Source organism: Suncus etruscus, chromosome 12 (assembly GCF_024139225.1).
Source record: "Suncus etruscus isolate mSunEtr1 chromosome 12, mSunEtr1.pri.cur, whole genome shotgun sequence".
Classification (NCBI taxonomy): Eukaryota; Metazoa; Chordata; class Mammalia; order Eulipotyphla; family Soricidae; genus Suncus; species Suncus etruscus.
In genome coordinates, this window is record NC_064859.1 from 64,792,023 (window position 1) to 64,808,246 (window position 16,224).

The following is a 16,224-nucleotide window of genomic DNA, read 5'->3' on the forward strand; positions in this document are numbered from 1 at the left end:
TTTCACATGACCAACCTGGGTTCGATCCCTGGATCGTATAATGGTCTCTTGAGTGATCCCTGAAAGCATCACCATATTGTGGCCCCAAACAAACAAAAAGATTATGGGGCCTGGGCAATTTCATAGAAGAAAAAAAGGGGGGCCGGAGAGATAGCATGGAGGTAAGGTGTTTGCCTTTTATACAGAAGGTCATCGGTTCGAATCCTGGCGTCTCTTATGGTCCCCCGTGCCTGCCAGGAGCAATTTCTGAGCATGGAGCCAGGAGTAACCCGAGTACTGCCGGGTGTGACCCCAAACCACACACAAAAAAAAAAAGAAAAAAAAAGTTTGCCGACAAGACAAAGTAGCTGCCCCACAAAGCTGCACGAAGCACCTTGAGGCCATTTAGACAGCAGGCTGCAGCTTCTGATCTAAAGGTACTAGGACTCTCCCACAGCAAGGGTTATTCCTTGTTTTTAATTAAAATGTAAATAGATAGATAACATATTCTTCTATAATTATAATATGAAATGTCTATGAACAAAATAGATCAAATCTTTTGGCAAATTCCTAGGAGGGAAACGTCTGTCAAGTTCATCCAAGGTTCAAAGCAGCACCATCTGGGCAGCCAGCTGTGGTCAGTGCTTGGGAACAGAGGTGAATATCCTCAGCCCGTGCATCCCTTTGATTTCTTCTTTGAGCGCCTGCAAAGAGTAAATGAGCATTGTTGCTGGTGGAGCATTTGGTATTTATTACATGAAGGCTAATGAGAGCATTCCATAGGGAATCCATAATCCATAGATGATCTTAGATGCATAGAGCAGTTTTTCCTTTTACTGAAAAACAACATTTTAAAACCACCATACACACCCACCCCACTCACACCCCATTTCTGGTGCCAGGAATGAAATCCAGAACCTCAACCTGCAAAGCAAGTGTTCTATCCACTGAACCACATCTAGGCCTCTGAAGATAAAGTCTTTATGGTTTTGACATGTCTCAAAAATGATTTCAAAAATTTTTTCAAAAATAAAAAAGCATGAAAAGATATAAAGTGGAGACTTCTCCCATACACTGTCCTCCAACTTCCTGTCTCTATCCACATCCTGCCCTAAAGATGGAACTGTTGTTAATTTCTTGATAGCCTTAGCAGATTGAGAAATGCACATTCAAAGATTCAAATGAATCTCTGGTCTGCCCACCATGGCTAAGAAACACATGGCAGCATCTCCACACTTTGTTCTATACTTCTCCAGAGAGCTAAAGTGCCCTCTGGGGGCTGTTTCTATCAGCACAGTATTTTTGTTGGCAGGATCAAGCAGAAAACGTCTTCGCTTGGCCCTGAAATAATAAACTTTGACCATGTTTCCTGTGATTTGTCGTTTTAAACAACAACAACAGTGCCTCCCCCCACCCTCCCCCCCATATCTGTGCTTGCTGTTCAGGCCCTTACAGTGTCTGTCTTCTCTGGAGCCAGCAATGCAAGAGGGTGCAAGAAGGGTGCCTGAAACTTTATGCCATGGCCATTTCCTGTTTGCTGTGTGGATGGTGGCATGGCCCAAAAGTGACTGTGTGTCCCCTTGGTGCCCATGGAGCTAGAGTGGAAATTAGGACTCAAAGAAGGGATGGGCCAGAACAGAGGAGATAAGGCACATGTCCTACATCCAGGCAGGACAAAACCCCTTTACACCAGGTCCAAAGCAGATCGCACAGTGAGTTGCAGTCAAAGTGCTCCCTCAGTAACCCCCTTGACCTGCGACTGGGACACAACCAACCTCTCCTTAGTAGGTGGGTGGGTTGGGAGGCCCAGTTGCCTATCTTTGCAAAGCCTCAGGCAGAGAGCCCTTCAGGACTTTGTGCCCCATTTCCCATGTACTGACCCCTCCCAATGTCCTGTCAGTTCCTGCCCACACTCTCCCCATCTCCTCCCTCAAGGGGCCTTAAGGTATGCCTGGGCACTGTCCAGCTGAGGAAACTGAGGTCCAGATAGGGAAGGCGCAGGACTATAAGCCTGATTTCTGAGAGTACAGCCAGGGCCAGGCATTGCAGGCCACCAGCTAACTGCTAGCACCTGACTTGACCATTCTCAGATCAGAAGGAGGCTGAAGGCAGAACTTGCAGAGGAGGAGAGGTCAATGGGGCAGGGAACAAGGGAAGGAAAGAGCTGGTCAGGACTCACTCAGGAGAACCTGGTATGCAAGGAGACTGAGGCAGAAGACTCGGGCAGAGGTCAGAGAAATACTACTGGGTTAAGGTGCTGGCCTATTGGGTTAACTAGGTCCTACGGTACACAGTATTTATTCTCCACCCTAGGGTGTGGTCTGGTTCTTGCTAATAAACAGCCTGGTCTCAGGAAGGCTTGGCACTCATTATCCGGTCTTCCCCATTAAGCTACCTGCCTCTTAGGAGCAGAAGGCTTGTGTGTTGGAATTCCTGAACCCATTTTTACCCTCTTTTCACTGTGTGAATTATTTCCTGCGTCAGCATTTGCTTCCAGTCCTGCGTCTCTCCAGGTCCTAAATTTGGAGCCTGAGGCTTCCTTCTCACTGGCCTTGCAAGCAACTGATCCAGGTTTAATCCCTAGTACTCTGTATGGTCCTCAAAGTCCTACAAAGAATTCTCACTGAGTACAGGCCAGGAGTAAGCCCTAAGTACATCAGGTGTGACCCCATAGGGGAAAAAAAGAAAAGAGATCATGGCCAGGAAGGTAGGCCTGAATTCTGCAGGATATGAGCAGAGGCATGGCTGACGCACTGAGCCAGGATGGAGGGCAGTAGAAAGAGGCCAAGAGAAGGGGAGCACGGAATCTTGGGTCAGCTGCCTCTTCTATGCCTGCATAAGGCTGAGCATGGGGGACAATGCCTTGGTCAGCCTTCTCCAACAAGAGGCTTTGACCCTGAGTCTACAGTGGAGCTGAGAGGCCAGAGCACCAGCTTCATCCACCATAGAAGGGAACTGGGTATAAAATTCATTATGTGATAACAACAGTCAACAAGGATAATTAGACAAAGAAATGCACAGTAACTCTTGGGAGTGGGGCTGCTGAGGGGAAGAAGGCTTGAAGCATGAGGACAAATACATTTCCCACTGGGCCATAGTTAAATTGCAGATGTTTTTCTCTGGGCCTGAATCCTAGCAGGGGCCTTTAGTGTCATGTCACATACATACATACATACATACATACATACATACATACATACACACATACATACATACATACTTCCTTCCCTTCCTCCCTCTCCTCCCTCCCTCCGTCCTGCCTTCCTCCCTCCCTCCCTCCTTCCTTCCCTCCCTCCCTTCCTCCCTCACTCCCTCCTTCCTTCCTTCCTTCCTTCCTCCCTTCCTTCCTCCCTCCCTCCCTCCCTCCCTCCCTCCCTCCCTCCCTCCCTCCCTTCCTAAGACTGCCAGGAAAATGCCACTTCTGGCAACGCTTCATATGCTGGCATACAGGGACCAAGGAAACAAGCGCCTCTACTGACCTGATTTACCATCTGGTGCTGCTGGACAATTTTCTTTGCCTTAAAGTCTTCCGACTCGATCTGGATTTCATACATCGCCCCACAGCCTCCTACAGACAACACAATTGGAAAGCGTTTTATTTGCTCATTCTGTTATAGCAGTCACAGTTCCTAATCATGCCTAAAGTACCACTGGATGCAAAAAAGATCTCTGTTAGGTCACACCCTACCTTTACCCATAGCAAAGGCATTCCTCCAAATTCCTCTTTCCTTTTCACTAAGCCCTTTGACTTATAGAAGTCCACCTGGAGAGGTATTTTTGTCTCTCACTCAATCTTCCCCTTCCTGATGAATTTGTACTGGTTTAATAAAGGTGTGTCTGGCTTGGTGAGCAGAGAGACCACAAGGCAGGATGCTGACTTCATGGCTCTCTCCTGTCTGGGTTGGTTTATTAATTCTCAGCTCTCCTCCATCTTCAGACCTGTTCACCTGAGGTTGGAAATACAGTGTGTGGGGTGATTTACAATGTGAGGTGATTTTACAGGACTCAACACTATTATTTGGCAGAAAGCTGCAAAGGCCCTTTACAGAAAGATCCTGGCTCACAACCTGATTGCACACGCCTCCTGGCCAGCTGCTGCAAACCCAGAACTCTCCTGTCTTTCACGAGGCCTTTCTTTGCACTGCGCAGAATTCTGTCTTGTGGGATAGAAAAGACAATGGATGACCCCTGGAAAGTCCAGGAACTGACTGTATTCACTACTATTTTCTGTTTCCAGGTCAACAAACCAGAGAAGAGGGTGGCAGAAATGAAATTAATGTTTCACCTTCCAAAGGACCAGCAATCGGGGCTGGAGTAATAATAAAATGGGTAGGGGCTTGCTGCCTTGCATATGGCTGAGCCCTGAACAGAGAGTCAGGAGTAAGCCTAGTGCATCACTGGTATTACTCAAAAACTAAATGGGGGAGGCAGTTCAATGGCTGAAGCACATGCTTTATCTGTAGGAGTCTCAGGTTTGATCCCCAACATCACACCAAAGCACCTATATGTGTGACATGCTAAGCACTAAGCTGTTATTAGAAGAGACAGAAAAAGAAAGAGAGGGGCTGAAGAGATAGCACAGTGGTAGGGCGTTTGCCATGCAAGTGGGAAACCCTGAGCAGACCCAGGTTCAAGACCCAGGTTCCCTGAGCCTTCCAGGAGCAACTTCTGAATGTAGAGCTAGGAGTAACCCCTGAGAGCCACTGGTGTAGACAAACAAACAAACAAACAAACAAGCAAATAAAAAAGTACCACATACACAAAAACAAAAGTAAAAGAAAGTAGAGAGGGGAACTAAATTTTGGCTTGAAATTACATGTAATTATACCTGAAGAAAAGAGAATGAGAATGTGGGGGAAAGGGTCAGCGAAAACTCAGAGGTGTCACTCAGAGGTTGGAGAGAGGAGAGAGGAGAGGGAGAGGCAAAGAGTGAGAGAGAGGGGCCGGAGAGATAGCATGGAGGTAAGGCGTTTGCCTTTCATGCAGAAGGACAGTGGTTCGAATCCCAGTATTCCATGTGGTCCCCTGAGCCTGCCAGGAGCAATTTCTGAGTATAGAGCCAGGAGTAACCCCTGAGCGCTGCCAGGTGTGACCCAAAAACCAAACAACAACAACAACAAAAAAAAACAAGACAAGGAGAGAGAGAGAGAACGTCAGAGAGAGAGAGAGAGAGAGAGAGAGAGAGAGAGAGAGTCAGAGAGCTTATACTTCCTTGTGCAGAGGCTCCTTCTGGGCATCTGCAGGGAGAAAATCACTTTCAGGAGAAGTGCTGAAGGCAGAGCTTATGGCAGAGGTGTCTAACCCCTGGCCTGGCCATGTTTGCATCTAAAGAAACAACTGGTGCTGATGACTGCAAGTGTGTGAAGTGTTATGGAAAAAGATGGAAACTTTGTCCTGTTTGGTGAATTGCAGGCCAGTCAGAGCAACACAGTGTAAAAAGGAAACAGATGTTCCATGTAGTCCTCTGGCTTTGACTGGCTACTCTAGGAGATAAGCCTGGGTACATCCAAGACTTCCTGCCCGATTTCCCTTCTGCAATTCCACCGGGGCTGGGCAAGTCCCTCCCCTATCTGGGCTTGCAACAGACACTGGACCAGAGGCACCAACGCCTCAGCACTGCCCAGGTGCCACAGAGGGTTCACGGGCTACTGTCCAGGGTGTCTTCGATTAACTTCCTTCAGTTGGCATGATACATAGCACTTTCTGAACTTCCTGTGTGGTTCTCAGATAAGTGGGAAAGCCCTCAGGGTGCTGCTGAGCAGCAAGGTCTGCACTGGGTGGGTGTGGAGCTGCAGCTGGTGCTTATCACAGCCTGAGCATGCTCCTAGTGCATGTCTGGATAAAGGCGTAATCTCCCTCACCCTGCATGCAAAGCCCACGCCAGCCTGTTCCAGCACACAGATAGCTATAGCTGGGACTTTGAGGGCCCGAGTCACCAGGCAGGGCTGAGCAAGCCACTTCTTTGGCCTCTCTGGGCACGTCTCCTTGTAGCAAAGCTGAGGCAGTATGAACAAAAATCTGGGTCTGGAGAGATAGTTCAAAGGGCTGGAGCACAGGATTTGCCTGTGGAGGCCACAAGTTCCACCCACAGTATCACAGGTTCACCTGAACACCTGGTGGCCCCTGATACCAAGCCCAAGCACCAGAAGGCCTGAGCACAGCACTGACCCTTCAGGCCTGGACAGCAGGGAGTAGCTCCCTAGACTCTTTGAGCACCACCTGCATATCCCAACTCCCCAAAAAGAAGAATAAAAGGCCAAAAATTTTCCATGGTCCACTCTATGCCTGACATATCAAAGAATGTTCTAAGTACTGGGGAGTGGGTAGGGGAAGCTAAAGAGATACTATAGGGATTAAGGAACTTACGTTGTAAGCAGCCAACCCAGATTTGATCCCTGGCAACCCCACAAGGTTTCTGACCACCATCAGGTATGGTTCAAAACCCCAAAAAGAAAGAAGACAAAGGGTGAAAGAGAGAGAGGGGAAGGAACAGGAGAAAGAGGAGGAAGAACAGAAGAATTATAAGAGATAGTAAAGTGAAATAGTACAGCTTGCTCTGTACCTGATCTGGGGTCCATCTCCAGCATACCATATATTCCTTCCTCATAGCACTATCAGGAGTAATTATGGAGTGCAGGGCACGAACCCTCCTCCCCACAAAAGAAGAGAATTAAAAATAAATAAAATAATGTTGGGAAATTCAGATCCATTCAAATTGGGCCAGGCCAGGGACAGGAGCCGGACCACTGCCACGCTGCCTTGTCTCCCAGGCTTTTCTACAAACCTCTAACTTTACCTCACAGAGTGGGAGAAGTTGAGTCCCATTTGCCCTTGAACCACATATCGGAGGCAGCCAGTGACACCAAGTTCCCTTGTTACCTCTGGTCCCCTGCTCTCTCACCCAGAAATCTCACCTGAAATGTCAGTGACTTGAATAGATGTAGCTCGGGGGAACTTTTCTTTGAGAATCTGTGTCACCTTGAGCTCGCCCTCAGTCTCAGAGGCAAACAGCCGCTGGGCACAGTGGAGAAGCGGAAGCTGCACAGAAGGGAAACAGTCACCCAGAGGTCCCAGCTGCTGTCCCCACAACCAGCCTGACCACCCACCATGAAGGCACATCAGGCCTTTCAATTTCGAGGCGCAGCGCCAGGCCTGGCTAGCACTGCCAGAAGCTAAATCAAAGGGTTAGGCACTCCTCAGAATGGAAAACAAACGTCTGGAGATATTGGGGGTGACTGTAAATAACCAAGCTTGAGCCTAGTGATGAGACCCAAACCTAACTCAACAAGTGCTTCACCCACACCTGTACTGCTATATGGAACATGATCAAGACAATTTTACATGCCAGGGAATGGAGACCAGGCACCAAGTCAAGAGACGAGGCAGGACTTATGGGTAAGGTCTTGGCAGAGCAAAGAGCTCGGCTCTGCGTACCAGCAGTAGAGGGACCAGAGCCTCCAGCCAAACTCCCTTTAAACATGATTAACAACCATGTTCTTCCCCAGGGATGTGGCCATGTCCCTGACTTCTCAGTAAGCCAGACACCCTCTGCAGGGGAAAGTGTAGGAGGGCAAGCTGTGAATGTCAGGGGCCAGAGCAGTAACAGTACAGCAGGTAAAGTGTTTGCTTTAAACACATGGCTGACCTGCATCCTATATGGTTCCCCAAGGCTATAAAAAAAAAAAAGTTGGGGCTGTTAGCCAGACATCTGTGTGGCAGGGACAGGGAAGAAACCCAAAGTAGCAGCAGGCACAGATCTCCCTTAGTGGAGATCATTCAATGCTGGTGGGGGTCCTGCCCACCATTTTAGAGCCTGTAGCAGTGCTCTGAGACAAAACCCAACCAAGCCATGACTGTGCACTAGCTCTTTCACGCAGAGATTTCAAAGTCAAATGCTTGCTTGTCTTGCTGCCGCCTGCCTTTCAGCCTGGCCAGGCCTACTGCAGGGCTGGGGTGATGGGTGAGGGAATGTCCGGGAAAAGGGGGCATTACTTCAAGAGGCAAGAAGAGTTCAGTCAGGGCAGAGCGATAAATAGTACAAGTGAGTTGGGTGCTCGCCTTGCGTGTAGCCCAGAGGAGTTCAATTCCCAGCATCTGACACGCAGAGCGCCTTCCTTCTGGAGTAATGCCGAGTACCGCCTGGTGTGTGGCCCCCCAAACCAACAACAACCAAAGAACTACTCTACTGGGCATGGGCAAAATAGTCTCCTGGTCCATTGTGGCAGTGAAGAGGGAGAGATGGGCCAGTAAGGACGAGTGGAAGGTGGCCGGGAAGGCAGGAAAAGGCAGCAGGGAGACAGCCTGCAGGTCTGCCCAGGGGAGAGGGATCCATCTTGCACTGGATTCTGCAAAGCAAAACCTTGCATCCCTAAAGGTTTTGCATTGCAGAATGCAGTGCAAGATGGATCCCTCTCCCCTGGGCAGACCTGCAGGCTGAGAGCTCCTTCCCCTAGCAACTGTCAAGGCTGGAAATCTGCAGCAGGGCCTGGCAGGCGCGGGTTCGAGGGCCAGGGGCGGTGAAGGGAGAGGGTGAGACCCAAGGGCCGGTCTTCTTGCCGGGAATGCAGGGCTAGCGGGAAGTCAAGATCGCGGGGGCCGGCAGAAGAGGCGGCTCGGGCTCAAACCCTCTACTCGACCCGTTCCCGCCTCTGCCGCCCTCTCCCCCCCCGAACCGGCACCGGTACCGGTTCCGAAACGTCCCCCGCCGGCCCCCGCCCGCGGCCGGACTGACAGGTCCCCGGGAGCGGAACGGGGCCCATGAACGAATGAGTGAATCCCGCCCCGGGACCCCCTCCGCGCTCACCCCGCGGACCCCGCGGAGCAGGGGCGCTGCCGTGGCCGGGCTCCACGCCGCCATGCCCGGCCGACGCCGCGACGTTGAGCCGCCCCGAGGTCGCTGCGCCGCCCGGAAGACGGAGGGAGAGCCGCGGGGCACACGCGCCTGCACGCGCCTCGGCCGCCACAGCGCCCCCTGCGGGATGGAGGCCGCAAGCAAGCAAGCGAGCAAGCGAGGGAGGGAGGGAGGGAGGGAAGGAAGGGGAGGGGGAGGAAGGAGGGAGGGAAGGGAGGGAGAGAGGGGGAAGGGAGGGAGGGAGAGGGAGACCCGGAAGGGAGGGAAAGGAGGGAGAGGGAGGGAAGGGGAAGGGAGGGAGGGAGAGAGGGAGGGAAGGGAGGGGGAAGGGAGAGAGGGAAGGAAGGAGGGAGGGAAGGGAGGAGATAAGGGAGGAGGGAAGGGAGGGAGGGAAGGGAGGGAGAAGGGAGAGAGGGAGGGAAGGAGGGAGGGAGGGAGGGAAGGGAGGAGGGAAGGGAGGGAGGAAAGGGAGGGAAGGAAGGGAGGGAAGGGGAGAGGGAGGGAGGAAAGGAAGAGAAATGGAAGGAAAGAGGGAAGGAGAAAAGAAAGGAAGGAGGGAAGGAGGGAGGGAGAGAGAGGAAAGGAAGAGAGAAATAAAAGGATAAAAGGGAGGGAAAGAGGAAGAGAGGGATGGAAGGAAGAAAGGAGAGGAATGGCAGGAAAAGGGAAGGAAAGGAGGGAGGGAGAAAAGGAAGGAAGAGAGAAATAGAAAGAAGGGTACCTCCCTTCTTTGGAAGGAAAGAAGGAAGGAAGGAAGGCATGAAATAGGAAACATTTTAAGTAGGAGCGATCTTGCACTTGAGTTTTAGGAAGATTTCTGCAAGGGAAGGCTTTTGACGTTTTCCCTCCCCTTACATCTTGGCTTGGACAGTGAAATGGACGAGGAAGCGAAATGTGGACAGAAGCTGGATGGTGACATCCCAGGCAGAGAAGCGACCACCGTCTGGGAGCATGGGGGGGGGGGGGAAAGCAGGTTAAAGCAAACTTTCGCCTGTGGTCTGGCAAAGCCTGCAGGTCTTTGGCAGTTTTATGGGATGGTGTTCCTGCCTATGCAGGTCGTAAATTCAGATTATGTTCTGATAGACTGAGCAAAATTGTTCTTGAAGGTGATCAGCTACAGGTGGGGGTGGGGTGGGATGGAGGGAGATTTGGGACATTGGTGGTGGGAATGTTGCACTGGTGAAGGGGGTGTTCTTTACATGACTGAAACCTAATCACAATCATATATGTAATCAAGATGTTTAAATAAAGGGAAAAATAGAAGTATGTTTCTTATTCTTGCATTGACTTCCATGTTGAGACATAGTTTCCCCCTTCGATTACTGTAATAGCTTCGTATTTGGGGGGGCACACCCAGTTGGTTGTACTCAGGGCTCACTCCTGACATTTGGAGAAACCCAGATGGGAATATCAGGAATTGAATTGTCCACTTGCAGGGTCCTTTTATTATTGGCTTTTATTATTATTAAAACACCTGGCAGTTTTAAGGATTATCCTTGGTCATGCACTTCAGGGATCACTCCTGGTGGGCTCAGGAGACTATATGTGTCGGGCATTGAATCTGGTTTGGCCACACGTAAGGTAAACATTCTACCCAATGAACTATTGCTCCAACCACCCCCCCCTTTTCTTTAATTAGCTATTTTATGCTTGATTGCTTAAAAATAAGGGGCTTTGGAGGCCAGAGAGATAGCACAGCGGTAGCACATTTATTTGGTATGCAGCTGACCCAGGACAGACCCAGGTTCAATCCCTGGCATCCAACATGGTCCCCTATGCCTGCCAGTAGCTATTTTTTTTTTATTTTTATTTATTTATTTTTTTTTTGCCAGGAACTATTTCTAAACGCAGAGCCAGAAGTAACCCCTGAGCGCCGCCGGGTCTGGCTCAAAAACAAAAAATGGGGGTTGGTTTGGGGAAAATTTCCCTAACTTCATTTTACTTCTTTAATGTAAACAATATAAGTTGACAGCATTATTCCCTCCCCTCCCTCGGTGATTTAGAGGCTCAAACCCCTGGAGGTATAGCATCACCAGTTTAGGAACTGAAATAACACCCAGGTTTCAACAACCAGATCAGGGTTTGGAGTTGGCCACATGATCTGAACCAGCTCGTGGAGAGTCGGTCTGACATTTTTCTGGAAATGAGGAAAAGAAACGATCATTTGTAACTAGATTGCTAACTTGGTAAGATGTCTGTAGTGGCTGGCATTCATCTCAGTCCCCAAGTGGGCAACACTTTGGAATTGAAGTAGACACAGAAGCAAGGGGCCTGAGAGGAAATAGACCTTCACAATGTTTTTGCAACTGCAAAACAGCAATGTTCAAAACGAACACTTAAGTTATCTTGTCACACAATTGAGACCCATTTAAGCCCATTGATTGCTTGCAGAATTCCTTACTTTTCATGGAAAATCACTACATTTGCTCATCTCCAAATGTCCTGACCGCCATGATTTAACAATTACATCATTATTATTGGTTTCTGGGCCACACCCGGTGACACTCAGGAGTTACTCCTGGCTATGCCCTCAGAAATCGCTCCTGGCTTGGGGGACCATATGGGAGGCAGGGAGATTGAACCACGGTCTGTCTTAAGTTAGTGCTCGCAAGGCAAATGCCCTACCACATGCGCCACCACTCTGGCTCCAATTACATTTAGGTTTTTACAAAGAATAAACACCATGATTGTAAACATGTTCATAGTTGGGATTCAGTCATAAAAAAGAACACCCCCCTTCACCAGTGCGACATTCTTACCACCAATGCCCTCCATCTCCCTCCTCCCCCACTCCCTGCCTTTATTTGAGACAGGGATTCTATTTCTCAAATACTACCATTGTCTTGATAGTTGTCAGTGTAGTTATTTCTCTAACTTCACTCACCATTCTTTGTGGTAAGCTTCATATTGTGGCCCAGTCCTTCTAGCCCTCATCTCTATTGTCTCTGGTTATTATAATACTGTCTTTTATTTTTCTTACATCCCATAGAAGTGAGACTACTGTGTCTATCTCTCTCCCTCTAACTTATTTCACTCAACATAATAGTTTCCAGGTCCAGCTATGTATAGGAAAAAAATTTTTTTTGGTTTTTTAGGCCACACCCAGCGGTGCTCAGGGGTTACTCCTGGCTGTCTGCTCAGAAATAGCTCCTGGCAGGCACGGGGGACCACATGGGACACCGGGATTTGAACCAACCACCTTTGGTCCTGGATCTGCTGCTTGCAAGGCAAATGCAGCTGTGCTCTCTCCGGGCCCTATATAGAAAAATTTCATGACTTTTTTCCCTGATGGCTGCACAGTATTCCATTGTGTATATGTGCCAGGTTTTTTTTAGCCACTCATCTGTTGTTGGACATCTGGGTTGTTTCTAGATTCTGGCTATTGTAAATAGTGCTGCAATGAAAACAGGTGTGAGGAAGGCATTTTTATATTGTTTTCGTGTTTCTAGGGTTTATCCCTAGGAGTGGTATAGCTGGATCATGGGAGCTTAATTTCCAGTTTTTTGTGGAATCCCCATATTGCTTTCCATAAAGGCTAGACTACACAGCATTAAAGGCTGTGGATAAATGTTCCTCTCTCTATCCCTGGCAACACTGATTGTTATTTTTTTGGGTCACACCCAGTGGCACTCAGGGGTTACTCCTGACAGGCTCAGGAGACCATATAGGATTCTGGGAACAGAACCGTTGCCTGTCTGGAGTTGGCCGCGTGCAAGGCAAATGCCCTACCACTGTGCTATTGTTCCGGCCTGTTCGTTTTTTTTATGTGAGGTGTGCCACTCTCTGTAGAATGAGATGGTACCTCATTATTGTTTTGATTTGCAATTCCCTGATTAGTGATGTGGGACATTTTTCCATGTGCCTTTTGGCCATTTGTATTTCTTCTTTGAGAACATGTCTGTTCATTTCTTCTCACCATTTTTTGATGGGCTTAGGCCATCCACAGAATGGGAGAAACTATTCATCTGATACCCATTGGATAAGGGCTAATATCTTAGATATCCAAGGTACTGAAAGAGTTTAACAAGACAATTACATCATTTTAATTGTTTGGGGGCCATACCTGAAGATGCTCAGGGGTCATTCCTAGTTCTGCACTTAGGAATGCTCATCAGACCATACAAGATGCTGGGGATTGAAACTGGGGTCAGCCATCTGTAAGGCGAGTGCCTTCACTCAAGTTCCAAGATATTTATTATATCAGAACTTCTCTTTCTTCTGAGATTTAAGAAAACCATTTTCATTACCAAATGTTAAGCAGAGATAATCTTACAACGATAACATTCTAAACTTAAGCTGCATTCAGTATCCATAAACTTACAAAATACTCGTTTCTATTGAAACAGAAATAAGTGTGTTGCAACACATTTTCATCATTCCTTTCTTTCAATATATTTTATTCTGATATTACAAAAGTAGATACAAAATGTTTCTCAAAGTACAGTTAACTGACTTAGAAAAATAGATAAAGTCCCTAAAAGACTTAAAAAATATAACATGATTTTTAATGTAAAGAACATTTAAAAATAGACGGTAACTAACACTAACTTATATGAACTATTTCCAATGTAGACCAATACTGAATGTTGTCCTATAATAAATCTACAGCATATGTAATCCATTTGAACTTACAAAATACTTGTTTAAAGTAGAATCTGATAAAGAGAAGACAAGTAAATTTCAATGCACTTCAATTTAAAAAAAAATTAGTACAAAATAAACTTCCTCAAAAGCATTTTTACAGTCAGAAATATTAAAATATAATACAAAACAAGAATTGAAAAACTACTTTTCCTTTTGCCAGAATTTTATATTTGTAACCCATAATTCACTCACTGAACTGCTCACAGGAGAAAATAATGACCCTGTTGGATATGCTTGTTTGGTGTCTCAGCCTGCATTTGGCATCCCAGTCTCCTATCCTGGAGACCACCCCTACACCAGGCAGGGAACATTAGCACCATGACTGGCAACATAAAAACAAATCTCTAGAATTTAGACTCTGGATTAGATTTATGCTTTTGAGGCAATGTCGTTATGCTTAGAAGTTCCACTTCTAGCTAAAAAAGAGCAGTCAACCATCTAATCCAAAAACCGCAACAATGTCTGAGAATGTTAAAAACCAAACTTTAGTTTCTCTAGCCTCTACAAGACAATAAAGACATCATCTCCTTTGTCATCAGTCACAGGATTACAGATTTTCAATCTTCCAGCAGACAGCCTCATGAGCACTAAAAGTCTGAGATGAAAGGAAATACTTTAACAGCCTTGGAAGATCACTTTATTCATAACATGGAGAATAAAGGAAACAAATGGCTGTCAATACAAAATCTGCAATACAGGAAAGCTTTAATATTTAACAAAAATTTGCACATCATTGTCCACAGTTTTTTTTATTAAATGCCTGAAAAATAAAGCACCACAGGGCAGTTGCATAATTGAGCTCGAATGCCCTGGCCCACAATCATAATCAGTTGAGAGGAACAGAGAGAAGCTGAGAAAGACTTCTGATTATGAGGGAAATGGGGGTGAATGTTGTGGAACACACAGATCCTGGGCACAGGGAGATAAAACCAAGATAAGAGGAGTATGAGATGGACGGATTTCTTCCAACTCCTATCAAAGCTGACCCTCCAACTATACCAGGAAGGCACTATCTTCTTCCCTTCCTCCAATTATCTGTCTACCCTGATTCTTGGCCTGGATATAAATAAATAATGGTAATACATACTCAACTTTAGAAGCACTATTAGTTTAAACCAGATAGGTTTAGGAACTTGACAATGTTTTCAATGTTTTTGTTTGAAGAAGTCTCAAATTACTAACACATTTTCAAGTCCAAAAAAGATGTAAATGCCTACTTGCTTTGCAGGCGACCAACATGAATTCATTCCTGGGCATCCCATAGGGACCCTCACACACTGTCAGGAGTAACCCCTAGTACTGGTACCAGTTGTGGGCAAAAAACAAACAAACAAAAATGGATGCTTTTAGGGCCAGGGTGAAAGCACAGCAGATAGGGCGTTTCTTTTCATATGGCAGACCGGGGTTTGATTTTCGACATTCCATATGGTCCCAAGCCTACAATCAGTAATTTCGGAGCAAAGAGCCAGGAGTAACCCGATTGCTGCTAGGTGTGCCCCCTTCAAAAAAGATGCTTTTTATGGCTGTTTTAGCCTGTGACCATCTTTGGTTTGTTTTGTTTTGAGGTTATGCCATAAAGAAAAGGAGGCTTTCTAACATAGAGAAAAAAGTGAAAACAACCGAAGTATTAGAAATGATGATACAACCTAGCTTAGAAATATAATTTTACTTCTTGCATACTTAAAAATAAGTCAACAGGTTTAAAATTGAGAGGCAGTAACATTCTCTGCTTTAAAATGAGTGACATCTAGTGGTCTGCTTTCTTGTTTGTAAATTATCAACAGAAACAATCAAATGGCTGCCAGGGAACTGTGAACTCACAGGAATGTAGACTATGAGGCATAATGCAGAGGGCTTTTATTTTTTATAGTAATCTTACTCTTTAATTCCTAAAAAAAATGATGCATTGCTTGACTAAATTGTGCATCTACTTCTTATAAAACTTAGTATGTATTTAACAACCTACTGAAATTGAGTCATAAAAATTGAGCTTCTATTTTCAGGATACTCTAATAAAATAAAAATAAATAAAAACAACCTAAAAGCCCTCCAACCCTGGCCACACACACACACACACACACACACACACACACACACACACACACACACACACACACACACACACATTCTCTCTCTCTCTCTCCCTCTCCCTCTCTCTGGTAATGGAGGTCAATGGTAGAGTGCTTGCCTTATATATGTTAATTCTTGGTTTCAATCCCCAGCACAGCAAAGCAAAAACACAAAAACACCAAAAACACTCTCACAAACTATCAAAATTATTCTTTGATATCAAAGTCATGCACTCTGAACAACCAGAGCTCTGACAAACACAATGATGCTGAACTTAAAGCTTTGTTAGTAAAACAAGTCTTTAGTATATTTGTGCCTCTATACATTTTAAACAGCTACTAAAACCTAGGCACAAAACGAAAATTAAGAATTTTGGTTGTTTGTTTTTGGGTCATACCCAGCAAGGCTTAGAATTTACTCCTGGCCTGTGCTCAGTGATCATTCCGTGTGGGGACTGTGGAATCATAAAGGGTGCTGGGAATTAAAGCCAACTTGGCTTAGTGAAAGGCAAATGCCCTACCTGTTGTGCTATCTTCAGCCCCAAGATCTGTTTTTCACTAGTAGTGAATATTGTTTTTAAAAATTCCAATAAAGATAGAATAATTTAAAAACAAATGGGGGGGGGGGTACACATCCAGCAATGATCAGGAGTTACTCTTGGCTCTATGATCAGGAATTAC

General features: G+C 46.5%; 1 protein-coding gene across 2 annotated transcripts; it reads right to left on the bottom strand.

The window, feature by feature from the left end:
* Positions 1-440: 440 nt before the first annotated feature.
* BOLA3 (bolA family member 3) lies at positions 441-13,492 on the bottom strand. 2 transcript variants are annotated; one of them, XM_049784450.1, is made up of 5 exons: positions 12,894-13,492; positions 10,887-10,967; positions 6,894-7,017; positions 3,459-3,547; positions 441-683 (listed from the first exon to the last, which is right to left on the bottom strand). In XM_049784450.1, exons 1-5 carry the CDS (start codon positions 12,912-12,914, stop codon positions 618-620), a joined length of 381 nt encoding a protein of 126 aa, XP_049640407.1. In that variant the 5' UTR covers positions 12,915-13,492; the 3' UTR covers positions 441-617. The 2 variants fall into 2 exon arrangements, with proteins under 2 accessions (XP_049640407.1, XP_049640408.1); XM_049784451.1 differs by lacking the exons at positions 10,887-10,967; positions 12,894-13,492 and adding an exon at positions 8,783-8,860.
* Positions 13,493-16,224: the final 2,732 nt, after the last annotated feature.

Bases quoted from the DNA above. Each gene is read 5' to 3' on its own strand.
- BOLA3 (XM_049784450.1), bottom strand. From the start codon at position 12,914: ATGACCCCTGAGCATCTTCAG. The intron at 10,968-12,893 runs GTATGGCCCCCA...CCTCATTTCCAG, and splicing joins TGACCCCTGAGCATCTTCAG to AAAAATGTCAGACCGACTCT. The intron at 7,018-10,886 runs GTGTTATTTCAG...CCTTCTGTGCAG, and splicing joins ATCTGGTTGTTGAAACCTGG to CTTCCGCTTCTCCACTGTGC.